Source organism: Berghia stephanieae, chromosome 8 (assembly GCF_034508935.2).
Source record: "Berghia stephanieae isolate SIO BIC M18660-M18661 chromosome 8, UCSD_Bste_1.3, whole genome shotgun sequence".
Lineage (NCBI taxonomy): Eukaryota > Metazoa > Mollusca > Gastropoda > Nudibranchia > Aeolidiidae > Berghia > Berghia stephanieae.
Window position 1 is genome coordinate 32,880,307 of NC_088367.1, and position 15,031 is coordinate 32,895,337.

The 15,031-nt window shown below is 35.0% G+C and overlaps 1 protein-coding gene across 2 annotated transcripts in view; it reads left to right on the forward strand.

Moving 5' to 3' along the window:
- Positions 1–3,498: 3,498 nt before the first annotated feature.
- LOC144978532 (uncharacterized) overlaps positions 3,499–15,031 on the forward strand; it is a 40,867-nt gene continuing 29,334 nt past the window's right edge. Inside the window, exons 1-2 of one of the 2 annotated variants that reach the window (XM_078924721.1) lie at positions 3,499–3,625; positions 9,083–9,354. In XM_078924721.1, coding sequence (XP_078780847.1) covers positions 9,123–9,354 — 232 coding nt within the window. In that variant the 5' untranslated portion in view covers positions 3,499–3,625; positions 9,083–9,122. Of the gene's footprint in view, positions 3,916–9,082; positions 9,355–15,031 lie in introns of both variants that reach the window. The other variant, XM_078924720.1, reaches the window with a different exon arrangement.

A 15,031-nucleotide genomic window follows, 5' to 3' on the forward strand; every position in this document is an offset into this window, starting at 1 on the left:
GCCCGGATGAGACTTATAGGTGATCTCAAACTAAGTACATTGGTGGTATGCTCTTTGAATCTACATCTGATCCCTTTTTGATCCGTTCCCCTATGTCTTACTTTTTCTTGGGTGCTTTAATTGTAATTCTAGAACTTTTTACTATCCATTTTCTTCCTTTTCACTGGCGCTGATATAACCTAAATGTTATGCAGGCGCCGTAAACCCTTAAAAACAAACAAAACACACACACACACACACACACACACACACACACACACACACAAACATACACTATCTTTCCCTCTGTCAGGCAAACCTAAATCTATAAAGTGGATCATATCCTTTTCACATCAGCCATCATTCTCTCTTTTCACGTTCAAGTACAAACCTTATCATCACCACCACCGCCACCACTATCATCATCACCATCATCATCATCATCATCATCATCATCATCATCATCATCATCATCATCATCATCATCATCACTGCCACTACTACTACAACGACCACCATCGCCACACCATCATTTCATGAAGCACCACCATTACTACAACCACCTCCCCACATCATCGTCATCACCATCATTGCCACCACCACTACGACATCATCACAACACTATCACCATTAAAACAACAATCACTACCACATCCTTACCACCACTACTACAACCTCCTCTAACACAACAATATTACAACCACCACTTCTGTAACCACCACAACCACATACATTATCGTTACTGCCACCACTACAACAGCCACCATCATATCATTATTACCACCACACCTACCATCCATTTTAATATATTATACGTCAGAAATTGGTTTTGGAACTTTACTTGATTTGAAACAAGGGGTATTAGGATGATTATAGATCTCAATAGATTATATTTTGTTTGCAGAAATTCCTGTTTAAGCATTGAAATTGTTCGGAATTGTTTCTGAAATTTACGTGAGCCAAATTTTAAGTTGGCGTCTCTGGTCAACTTGAAACAATGGGATGTGGGCATTAGTGAATCTGTGAATACGGGAGATGTATGTGGCGACTACCACTACTACTACAACAATCATCACATCATCCTCCTTACCACAACTACTACAACCACCACCACATCATTATCCCTACCACTACCATTACTACAACCACCATGTTATAATTACACTTTCAGTTTTTGAAATTCCTCCGAGTGATGTCAGAAATTGCTGGGGGACACATTTTGGATTGCATCACAATAACTTTTAATGAAATTTAAATTTATAGGTCATTTTTGCATGGATGGTTCTTGATCTAAGCGCTGAAAAATTTCCTCCTTTTTAGTGACCAGTCATTTTCACCCCTGAGTGTGTATTCGCCCTTACTGTTACTGTTACAAGACGTGGCTCATTTTGATCAAATTCTCTTGATGGTTGGGATTCCTGACCTCCCATAGTGGGGAGGGAGGAGGCGCTTACTGTGTCTTCTATACCCCTAAATCTAAGTTCCAACATGCTTTCTGTCTTTGTCTTGTAATGAGATTACTTGCTTTTTCCTGAATCTGGCCGGATACCTTGGCTGGGAGGGAAACAGTCAAATATTATATAGTTAGAGTTTGGGGAGATTATATTCTTTGTTTTGTAAATCATCTCTCTGTTATGCACTGTATTCATATTTGTTTTACATATATTATATGATTTGTAAACATTTGAGTGTGTTCCTATGGGTGGGTACCTGTGCTTGTGTCAGGATGAATTTAGGTGATCTCAAACTAACTACACTGATAGTGTGCTCTCAAAATCTACATCTGTTCCCTATTTCAACTATATAATAAGCTTTGTCTTCCCTTTTCTTGTTAATTGTAATTCTAGAACTTTTTACTATCCCATTTTCTTCCTGTTCACTGGCGCTGATATTATGACCTAAATGTGTAGCAAGCGCCATAAAACCCTTAAAACAAACAAACAAATCCTCTTGCGTTCACACCGTAATTAAATCAGAGGCTCGAAATGTCCCCATTATTCTTTATACAAGTTGTATCTCTTTTCTCAAAGTATTTCATCTTAAAATAGGGTTGATTGCTTCGAGTGACAAGCAAGTACTTAAGCTGGTTTTGCCTTAAATCCAACGTAAGGTCGCACCTAAAGATTACATGAAAATACTCCAGCTCCTTTTAAAAATATTTTTTTTTCCTTATCCTTCTTGATAAGAATTAATTATATCTGACATTCAACGAAGTTCGACCGTCGGTCGGTCCCGGCGAACTCGTCGTATCCGGGTTACGTTTGTGATAAAACTTCTCATTATTTCAGTACGGCCTCCGTTGCTTCTCTTTAACTACATATAATAAGATCTTTTGGATAAGCGCATAGACATCCTCTCAGACTCTCTCTTACTGTGTCAATCGGTTTATATTTGAGAAGAAAGTCCTTTGTTTTTTGTTTTTTTAAATATATCATTTTTCACTGATGACAAATAAAGCGATAAACGAAGTTTTATTGTTACTTACTATAAACAAGTATATATGAAAGGTGCCAGACAAAGCAAGAAAGAAAATAACAAGAAAAAAAAATAAAATTAAAATCAGTCTGCCTCGACTGGGGATCGTACCTCAGACTTTCTGATTACTGGTCTACGTGGCACATATACGGCTATATGTGCGGCTATGTGGTCTTGTGGTATGACACTCGCTTTCGGATCGGAAGGTCTTGGGTTCGAGCCTCGCGCTCGACGCATAGTTGAGTCCTTGGAAAAGACTCTTTACTCACATTCTCTCACCGTACTCAGGTGTAAAATGAGTACCTGGCCGTTAACAGCGTTGTCTTTGTCCGAAAAATTGTAATATCGCCTAACAGGCGTCATGTCTCGTCCTACATGTTAAATGTTGTTGTTGACCAGGGACCCCTTGTAAAGCGCTTTGAGCACGTTAAGTGGATATTGCGCTATATAAAAGCTCAATTTTATTTAATTTTTTAATTTTATATACACACATGCTTAGATTTTTATCTTACAACGGTGCCTGCTCCCAAGTTTCAATATTGTTACTTACCTACTGACAAAACATGACATTTCTTGTTCTTATCAGGTGTAACTCGTAGATTTTACATGAACGTTTCTTAACATTATCGTGACTCCACTTCATCACAAGATAAAAAACAAACAAACAAACATATTGACAATCTCTCTGAGTTATATACTCATTTCTTAATATATTTCTGTGTGTGTGTGTGTGTGTGTGTGTGTGTGTGTTATCCTCTCTCTCTCTCTCTCTCTCTCTCTCTCTCTCTCTCTCTCTCTCTCCTTCTTACAAACACATTTTGTTTAACTTTTCAATAGTGGCAACTGCTTTATATTTATTTTTAGCAACGCTTTTAAATATAAATTGCCTTTTCGGTATGTCGCGGCTTTATTATTGTATTATTGTGAACAGCTGATGGATGAAAAGGTCATGGTGTTTCGGTATTCCGAGGACGTTGACTTCGATGATCTGATTGGCTTATTCTTGGGGGCTCGTCTTGTTTTGCATCATCGCACATTTGCGGCGGTTCAGACCGGTTTCATCGTGAGGTGTGAGGTGAAGGCCATGAAGGCTGGGGATCGAATGTAAAAAAATTGGAATGCCAGTTTGGAAGTTGAGTTCTTTGTTAAGCATGGATAAATTTGTATTTTGGTCAGTTTTTATTTTGAACTTTGAAATTTTACTTGTTTTACGATACATTTACCGTTGATAAAGGAAGACACTTTATATTCTGTTAGAATCAAGGCCCATGCTATTGGTAATAGAATATGAGTGTGGTGGTTAATTTCGATTTTCAAGTCGAAAATTTTTTGGCAGTGATATATTTGACTTAATCTTAAGATGACATATATCTGTTAAAACTATCTGGCATTCGTACATAAAATTGCGACATTACCTTATTGAATAATTACATACTTTTGGTCTTCTTAAAAGAATAACAGGTAATTTTCGTATTGTTTGGTTTTCAATTCAATAGTGTCCCGCTTCTATTATCGAACCTAATATAAACGAGTGTATGTTTCACTCATAAGTGATTTTTGTCGGAAATTAGAGCCCCTGTGAACCTGCGCTTGTGTTGACCAAGGCCACATTGCCCATTGGCGTTGGCCATTGGCATTGGCCATTGGCCTTCATTAAATTAGATAATTTTACATAATGTTGGTTTTAGTCGCGATGAGGCTGTCTTAGGAGCTAAGTAGCTCAGTATAATACGTTGAATGTTTGTTGTTGGAGTTGGAAAGGAGAGTAGGCCAAGTAAGCCTGCAAATAGGTACAGTACAGCTCGGTTGAGAAGAATTATTTAACTGTCCTAGTCCTACACTTTTTGACTCTGTATCCTTGTTACTGTTAGTGTTATTGTTGCCATGTGCCATGGCATTGTTGTAATTTCTCACATTGATTAACAATCGAATGGCTTAACTATTTAAGTTTGTCTCCTTATTTTCAGAATAAAAAATTGAGAAATCAATTAAATCAAAATCAAACGGCAAACAATAAATGTCAATTATGAAACAGTGTAATCCATCAAATCCAAGATTTTGAAAGTTGAAAGAGAGAGAGGGGAGTGGGGGGGGGGGGGGGGGAGGGGGCTGAAGAGTAAGGGTCAATATAATCAGTGTTAAGATGTGTGCATACATCATTCGTATTGGATAAGCATTGTAAGAGCTACTTAACAACTTAAATGGAGGAAATGAGTGAATGATACCTAATCGAAACATTAATAAGATGTAGTTGTAGGAATTGTCAATAATCCAGTCTAAGTAGGCAGTTTAGTGAGCAGCATCAGTGGCAGTCAAATTTTGACCCAACTCGCCCATAGGAAAGTTGTGACTGGAAATTGCCGTTCGCGTTTTGGGGGGTTCAATTAAAGATGCATAACTTCATTATAAAGAGGAATATCGCAGATATTTTGGTATCATTATTTTCGTCTTTCAATTTCCTTTTAAATGGTGCCAATTAATAATTCCAGAAGTTATATGAAGTTAAAATTTGGCAATTTTCAAATGCATTTATTTTTTTGTTTACCGCGTGTGTTTTTAAAATTTAAACGCTTGTTTTTAGAATAACATCTAAACTTTATTCATGCCAAATTTCAGGGCTCTATATCGATGCGCAGACACCTTTTAACTCGGCGCAGAAATGCCTTGTTTACAGATCTTTTCATCATGGCTGCCGGGCGATATCGATATTCATATCGATATTTTAAATTTAGTTATGTATTATGTTAAATTTAGTCCATAATATTTTCAGTACTATTATTTACTATGTTTTTATTTTGAAATACATACTTTCCAACTTTATTTATAGGCATTTATAGTTTTTGTTTTAAAAGTTCGTATATTTCTTCTCTTTGTGAAATCCGATATCAATAATATCGATATTTTAAAAATACCAATTGCTTTAATTTAATTTTATTTTACTTTGCCATCAAGTCATCAAGTTTCTTTCCCATATGTTTAGATATGTTTGTTATCATTTGTATCCATATTCTAAAGGCCTTAGCCTTAATAATTATTATGGTAAGAAGTTCTATTAGTTTTGACACCCCCATACATTGAGAGAGAAGGGGGGGGGGGGGGGATAAAATTATATTAATTGTCAATTCAAATGATGTAAAGCAATAAACCCAAAGTGGTTCAGCATAATTTTTTAAAGTATTAAAAGCCAGAACTTTCCTTCTAATTATAATAGGGAATCAGTTTCAATTTATTTGAACTTTTTCAATCTACCATTTTATTTATATGCAATTAAATTGCCATAGGTAAAAATAAACTCATTATGTCATTACACAACATGCTTATATCTTTTCATTTAAATACTCTCAAACCCTTTTTTATTCTCTATGTATTAATTAACAGAGGGTAATTATTTGCAATTGTTTCAGTGAGATATTGGGGATAAATCCAAAAGTGATAGAGCAAATTGTTTCTTATGTCTAGCCGAGTTTTTGATTATGTAACATTTGCGTCATATTATGTAATAATGTGTTAATTTGAACTGTTTATCTTCCTCTTTATTAATGTAAATGCATTGTCCTCGATATGACAAACATTTTGGTATACAATATATGATAAGAACTCCATATTGACTGTTTTAAAAACCATTTTTTATTAACATCACGCGATTTCGGTCACAACTTTGCAATGGTAATTTTGGGGTAAAAACGGTCTGAAATTTCAGTCTTTGAACTACCGTAACTACATTTCTAATCAAGATAGAAACAAAATTCAAACTGTTTTGTAATCTGTGTTGCCAGCTCTTTCATATGACATTGGTTTCAAGTGTGTGAGGTACATTTAGAATTTCTATTAAACTCCCTAGTCTAAGTCTAAGATTCTCGACTAGAAATCCCTCTCTAGCTTTTCAAAGCATTCAACCCCAAACCCCTACTTTTCTGTCACTTCAATCTAATGCTAATGATCAGCATAGCATCAGTTAAGTTTTTTTTTTTATTTTTTAGATTTTTATATCGCGCAATATCCACTAAACGTGCTCATAGCGCTTTACAAGGGGTCCCTGGTCAACAGCAACACTTAATATGTAGGACAGGACATGACGCCTGTTAGGCGATATTACATTTTGTTTCTTCGGACAGAGACAGCGCTGTTGACGGCCAGGTACTCATTTTACACCTGAGTACAGTGAGAGAATGTGAGTAAAGAGTCTTGTGGAAGGACTCAACTATGTGCCGAACGAGGCTTGAACCCCGGACCTTCGGATCCAAAAGCGAGTGTCGTACCACTAGACCACATAGCCGTTAGAATGTCTGTATCAGTTGCAAACCAGCTCCATCACAAAGATTACTTTAGTCCATTTGTATCCATTTTTGATATTGTATGCGTTTACTTTACCCATGTTATTTATAATAAGGGACAAAAAGCTACTAAGCCTGAGCTTTTATTAATGAGAAAAGAAAAGAATTAAGACCAAGAATTTATGTTTTCGTAGAATGAAAACTTAAGATAACAGCACAGCCTGAACACAACAAAGTGGTCGTATATATATATATATATATATATATATATATATATATATATATATATATATATATATATATATATATATATATATATATATATATATATATGTGGGATAAATTCCATATACAGGCTCCACAAATGACTAATGTAAAATTAGAGTTGTTCACCTGGAGTCACAATTTAAGCTTTATTGATCTAAAGACACTGGACTGGTAGGATTGATATTGTATGGATAAATTTTACGTCTACAATTGGGGTCTTTATTTTGTTAAATTTTGAATGCCTGAGACTCTCATATGCAACTGATAATTAACCAAAATGGCTGCACAACTTTTGCTCGACTGAAAATTTTTTTACCGTAAAAATAAAACTCCTTATTGTGGCTTGACAGAGGTCAGAGGTCAATTTGTTTTTGTTTTTTCTTTGGATAAATAAAACCGATTCAAAATGAGTCGCTAAGTTTATTGACTAATAGTCGAAGTGGCACCTGTATATGGAATTTCTTCCCAAACAAGCTAGGATACTTTTAAAAAATTTTATTTAGGGCTTTACTCAGACCACACTTTTTGGTCTTTGTAGTTTTTGTTAAATCCTGTCTTGCTCATTTAAGTTTTTTTTTTTGTTTTTTGTTAATGCAGGAGTGGCTAGGGAATTAATTTCAAAAGGGTATTTGTCATGTCTCTGGACAATATTCCGATTTTGATTGTAGGTAACATTTATAAGAACTTATTGTTGTATATATGAGCCATTTCATTTTACACATAGTTGCAAGGCAAACGTCAAAAGGTCATGTGTGAACAAAAAAGATGTATTAGTTGGTCTTGTATAAGTCGAAATGGTCTGATTTCTACTGTGACCTCAAATCCAGCCTTTGAAATCATTAACTCCTGATTTTATTAATTTTGATCTGATGAGAAAGTTTACTTTTAGGGTAAAAAATCAAACTGACAATACTGGCCTCTAAGCACATCATAAAGTAATAAATGCACGTTTCTTACACAAGGAATCGAATGAGGTTTTATACATGGGGATCTTGGTCCTTTGGATCGTATATTGCAATGCTTTGTCAATTTCATTTTTGTCGTTCTGACTAGCTTCATTATTTTGGATGTTTAAAGTTTATGTCTGCTTTAAAATTTAACATTGTTCAATGAGGGTGTTTATTTTTCCATTATGTTTTTGGAAAAAAAAAATATTTTAATACAATGATTACTTAATAACAGCAACAACAAAAAAATCCCCAACGTTTTGGAAGACTTTTGTTTTTCCTTGCGCTCTACTCTTCTATGTCATGTAAACATTTAATTCGATAAATATCCGAGCCATTTGCACTGCTTTTGTTTACTCATTTCATTCAGTGTTTTTTACAAAAATTTGGTGTGGTTAACAGCTTGCTTATGCCTCAATTGGTTTTAATGCTGATAAGCATTTTTCAAACTTGTCATGCTGCTTCTAATTATTTTTGCCTTTTGCTTAAAAAAAAATGATTGCCTTGAGAAAGGAGAACCTGCACCCATAACTTTCTCAATGGATTCATCTTATTATAATTACTTGTTACTGAAGCTTATATCGTTCCAAATTGGCTTTGCTGAATGTATATTATAAATAGCTTAAGATGATTGACATCACACACTACACATGTAGCACATACTCAAATGCGTTCACAGAACACACAAGCCTAATAGTATAAAAGATCCAACGCTTATCTGGGATTCAAACAATTCAATTGAGCCCTAGGACAGGGTATTGGCCTATTGGCTATAAACTGTAATATGTATTTAGTTACTTAATTTGACAGTGAATAAGAAACTTATATTGTATTCTCTATATTTTCACCAGAAATATCTTCTCTTTACACTGTAATGTGTTAAACAATTATGTTTAGTTCTAAAGATGAATAAAATGTCAGGAGTGATTTGCTTTGCTTTTGTATTTTATTTTTTAAAAATGTTTTTTGCATAGGTTTTTAAGCTTTATTAAAAAAAAAAAAACTTGCTTGAAACATTTAAATGTCTTAATATAATGCTAACAGGATCATTGATTTAGAAATTGCTTTATATTTAACATGCTTTTTTAAAAAATAGATTCATAATGTGTTTTTTATTTTTTTTTTTTTTTACCCTTTCAGTTTGAATTTTACAAATACGTTCTAACCAATTGCTGATAGAATGAGTAGTTTAAAGGAACTGAATGGGCCTCTTGGAAGTGAATTTCACAGCTTCTTTAAAATAGGAGGTGACAGCGATACTCATCCTTGTTCATCTGCTGATCTATCCCCTGATTCCAATGACTTGACTCATCATTCGCAAGGGGAGCTATTTATTCCATTTGATCAGTCAGGCCACAGAAAACAATTGCCTGAAACATGTGGAGAAACTGGGCAAACTCGCTCCAGTACAGGTTGGTTATACTTTTAAGTTTATTTTCTGATGTTCTCACTCACCGACTCTTCCATTGGTGAGAAGAAGCAAAATCTGCATCTTCAGAGTTAATAAATATGGATTTTTTTCCCTCACTAAATTTTATCGTTAAAATCTACATTAGAGGAAAATTTGGGGGGAAATAATTGCTGGGCTTAGAAATGGATATGTTTTTAAAAATTGTTACTAAAATTTTTTTTATTTTCCAGATAATGATTTGTAGAAGAGAAAGTTGAAATTCACTTTGTTATAAATTATAAACTTTATAGAAAAACAACAACAAAGTTTTCAAAGAAAATAAGATTTTATGTTGATTTCCTGTGGCAGATCTGGGTGAGATGAGATTTAATATATACTGGTAATTGTAATAATGATGTTAAGAATCATCTTCAATTTCAATTTTTGAACAAAGCATTTTCTCCAATCATGTCTGTAATTGTCACTTTTTTCCTCATTGTCATGCAAATAGTACAAGAATATGTATGCTCATAAATCCCTTTTTTTCTTTTTCTTTTCTTTCTTAATACCAGTCCTCAAATTGTTGTTGAAAATTGTTTTACAATATCTAATATTGTTTCATGCTGTAGAATTGACTTTTAACTGTTAATCAAATGTGACAAATCAAATCTGGTATTATGTTGGGATAAACCAAATGCTAAAAACGTTAACCGCTTATAACCTTGCTTGAGTTTTACTCACTGCCATTTTGTTTAGGTGAAGAAATGAAAATTTTAAAACTGAAAATAATGAAAAGTTGATAATTATGATCACATTTGCTTTAGATTTTTTTTTTTGGCATTTGATAGTTTAGGGGGTCCCGATCGCTCAGTTGGTAGAGCACTCGCTTCACACGCAAAGGGATCGAGATCGATCTGACCCCCCTGTCCACCCAGCAGTGATTGGGTGTCTAGGTCTTTTAGATCTGACGAAAAGTACTTTACGATAGACTAGCATCCTATCCAAAGGGTAGCAAGCAATTGCTATTGTCTGTTTCATGCTATAGAAGCCGGGATAAACCACTAATGGCTCTGAATGACTACTAGTTGATAGTTTACCCTAACGTAATACCAGATTGAGGTTAATGATCTCGATGGCTCTCTGGCTCTAGCTGGGAAAATAATAACAGCAGAGTGATACCAATGCAAAAAAAGTGCACTTAACTCTCACGCTTAATGGTTTTCACTGTAGGAGCATTAACAGAGATGCACCTCTTAACTTCAGTTAAGCTTGAGTCGCATGGCGGTGTCCGGATAGCCCAGTTGGTAGATCTATCACTTCTAATGTAAAGGGTCTCGGACCGATTCCAGGAGCAGTTTAAAGATTTTATCTAACCTGCCCTTGCACGTCTAGCATTGACTAGGTAGTTGGGTCTGTTCTGTTTGGTAGAATAGCTGGGTCTGTCAGGTTTGGTAGAATATCTGGGTGTGTTAGGTTTGGTAGAATAGCTGGGTGTGTTAGGTTTGGTAGAATAGCTGGGTCTGTTAGGTTTGGTAGAATAGCTGGGTCTGTTATGTTTGGTAGAATAGCTGGGTCTGTTAGGTTTGGTAGAATAGCTGGGTGTGTTAGGTTTGGTAGAATAGCTGGGTGTGTTAGGTTTGGTAGAATAGCTGGGTCTGTTAGGTTTGGTAGAATAGCTGGGTCTGTTCGGTTTGGTAGAATAGCTGGGTCTGTTTTGTTTGGTAGTATAGCTGGGTCTGTTAGGTTTGGTAGAATAGCTGGGTCTGTTCGGTTTCGTAGGGTAGCTGGGTCTGTTTTGTTTGGTAGAATAGCTGGGTCTGTTAGGTTTGGTAGAATAGCTGGGTCTGTTCGGTTTGGTAGAATAGCTGGGTCTGTTTTGTTTGGTAGAATAGCTGGGTCTGTTCGGTTTCGTAGGGTAGCTGGGTCTGTTTTGTTTGGTAGAATAGTTGGGTCTGTTAGGTTTGGTAGAATAGCTGGGTCTGTTAGGTTTGGTAGAATAGCTGGGTCTGTTAGGTTTTGTAGAATAGCTGGGTCTGTTAGATTTTTGTAGAGACAGGTAACAAAAACGCATGTTGTACAATTATGTCCTACTCAAAAGCCCTGACTGAAAACTAAAGTAATGATATTAACGACTCAAAGGAGTGTTTTTTTGTTGTTTTTTTTTTTTTTAATTTTTACCTCTGATAGTGGTCCAGATTGATCACATTGGCTGTGTCATCTATTTTTCTATTATTATTTTGTTTCACTTTCCATGTTCTTTTGTGTGTGTGTGTGTGTGTGTGTTTAAATTTATTTTTTTTGGTCCTAACCCTTCTTACGGCCGTTAGCTGGAAGGGAAACACTCAAATTCATTCATAGAACTTTTTTATATCTTTTCTTTTATTTAATTTTTTTTTTTTTTTGATAGATGGTGTACTTTAATTTTCTTTTTTATTTGTAAATCTTCTTCCTGATAGATATTATTGTTGTGTATACTATTTATGGAGATGAATTAATTTAACATTTTAGCGCATTTCTCTTTGGGAAGGAGTTGGGGGGGGGGGGGGGGGATATTGTGCTATTTTTCTAAACGGTGTTATTGATGACCTCAGATCCTGTAAGTGTTCAAATCCTCTATTACTTCATTTTGTGCTTTTACTGGCTCCTGGCTTCTTTTGTTCAAATGCTTTTAAGCTCAGATGTCCCATCTTTTTTGACTCCTCCATATGCGTGCAAGTACCGTAAATCCTCTCCCCCCCCCCCCCCCCCCCACACACACACACGTACACACAAACACTTCTAAAGAGCTGTAAACCATCTTTTACTCTGAAAAGAGAAAAAATACAAAAGCGTAATTAAAATTTTGGCCAGAAAACTCGTCCTTCAAATATCGAATCGATGAAAGTGATCCTCAAATTTTAAATACGTGTTGTTTTTGTGTGTGTGTGTGTGTGTTTGTGTGTGTTTTAAATCCAAAGTACGACTGTGTGGTTGTTGTAGCCCATGCAATGTGTTGTCTGCAACCGACTAGCCAGCCATGCAACAAAAGATAAATATAACTCTCCTTTGTATTCAGTAGGTTTTAAGAGCTATCCATCCTGCATGTTGTCTACGTAAATTAAATAATTCTATTTTAGGAAACAAGATAATTATTATAAATTATTGAATAGGATCCGTGTTGGGCTGAATACATTATTATTATTATTATTATTATTATTATTATTATTATTATTATTATTATTATTATTATTATTATTATTATTGTTATTATTATTATTATTATTATTATTATTATTATTATTATTATTATTATTATTATTATTATTATTATATTATTATTATTATTATTATTATTGTTATTATTTCGAATTGCTGTTCCGAGTTGCTGGTGTCATTCTTAGATGTATGAAATAATAAATTATGCTGAAGTCGTAATAAAAAAATAAGGGGGGGAGAGTGGGGGGGGGGGGGGGGCATAGAGAAGTCAATACAAGTGAATTGTAGGATTGATGATAAAACTAATTATGATTTTTAAAAAGGAAAAGAAGCCTCTCTCTCTCTCTCTCTCTCTCTCTCTCTCTCTCTCTCTCTCTCTCTCTCTCCTCTCTCTCTCCTCTCTCTCTCTCTCTCTCTCTCTCTCTCTGCGGGGTGTTGGATGGGAGCATCACCCTTGAATCATATACCTATGATGTTCGCATGGGTGTACGATCCGATAGTGATGTCGTTTCTTCGTCTCTTTACTGCCTATCCTGCTTCTTTGGTTTGTGGTTGTATTTTTGACAGGGGATATTTTTTTTTCTGTAAATCTTCTGCCTTTTGTTCTTGGTTATTTATAATTTAGCTTATATCTTTAGGTTATGATTTTGATTTACATTTGTACTATTTTTGTTAGATTGCTTGTTTTTTTTTTTTGTTTCAGCGGTCTCTCATATAACCTCATTTGTGTTGGAAGAGACCTAAAGCAATAAACAAACAAAACAAACAAAAATCTCTCTCTCTATCTCTCTATCTCTCAGTGTATGTGTGGGTGTATGAGAGAGAAAATATTTATTTATCCTCCAAACGTGCTCAAAGCACTTTACAAGGAATTCTAACATGTAAGACGAGACATGACGCGATAGAGGTACCATTTTTCGGATGCGGACAATGCTGTTAACGTCCAGGTACTCATTTTACACCTGAGTATGATGAGAGATTGTGAGTAAAGAACTTTTTTTCATGGAACTCAATAACTATGCACCACTCTGAGTGGGATTCGTACCCTGGACCCTCCGATCCGAAGGCGAGTGTCGCACCACAAGACCACATAGCCGCACATTAGTGGAATATTGAACTAAATACATGAAAATTTAACGGCACATATCCACGTTTTTGGGTTTTTTTATTTTTCTGTTTTGTTTTTTTTTTAGTTGTTTTTGGTTTTTTTTTTACAATCTTCCAAACGTTTTTCAGTGCTTCGTTAATTTCTCCAAAATAAAAAAAAAATAAAAAAAAATCACAGGAAGCGGTTTCCATTTCATTCAGTACCATTCGCCTCTGGAGTGCCCTTTTTATTTTTAAGTAGTCAATATTCAACACGTTTGTTATACCACTGGACCACATAATATTGTAGCTGCACAAAGTACATAGATACAGTAGTTTTAATTCGATGACGTAAATTGACATACCGTAACCCCATTCCAGGTCACTGGCACCCAAGTTTTCTTATCTCCACCGGTCGGTAACGAAGGTCGTTTGTGCAAGGCCAAAGGTCAAAGCAGGACAAGAGTTCTCGTAATATTCCTGCCACTATTTTTTTGTTCTCTCCCTTGTTTTATTTATTGATTGAAATTTAGTGATTTTTACACGGGTTAAATTTTGAACAATCTTGGTTATTGAATGTTCTTAACGGCGTACACTGATAGTGTGCTCTTGGGATTTACACCTGTTCCCTATTTCCCCTTTGTCTTACTTACTCTTGGGTACTTTAATTGTAATTCTAGAACTTTTTACTGGCACTGATATATGACCTAAATGCGTTGCAAGCGACGTAAAACCCTTTAAAAACAAAGCATTAATGGCGTGATTATACTGGATTTTAATAAATAAATAAAAAAAGACCCAGATTTTAAAGATGAGAATTCCGATTTTAAACGATTGTTCCAATGATATTTTAAGTGAAATTATTCATACAGGCTGGAGTTGGCATGTAAGATGTTCAAATTCTGTATTGTATGCTGGTGAAAGCAATGTTATCTTTTTCCTCCTCCTCCTCCTCCTCCTCCTCCTCCTCCTCCTCCTCCTCCTCCCCTCCTTCTCTCCTCTCTCTTCTTCTCCTCTCTTCTCTTCTCTCTCTTCTTTTCTTCTTCTCTTCTTCTTCTCTCTCTCTTCTTCTCTTCTTCTTCTTCTTCTTCTTCTTCTTCTTCTTCTTCTTCTTTTCTTCTTCTTCTTCTTCTTCTCTTCTTCTCTCTTTCTTCTTCTTCTTCTTCTTCTTCTTTTTCTTCTTCTCTCTTCTTTCTTCTTCTTCTTCTTCTTCTTCTCCTTCTTCTTCTTCTTCTTCTTCTTCTTCTTCTTCTTCTTCTCTTCTTCTTCTTCTCTCTCTTCTTCTTTCTTCTCTTCTTCTTCTTCTTCTTCTTCTTCTTCTTCCTTCTTCTTCTCCTCTCTTCTCTTCCCTTCTCTTTTTTTATTATTATTATTATTATTATTATTATTATTATTATTATTATTATTATTATTATTAT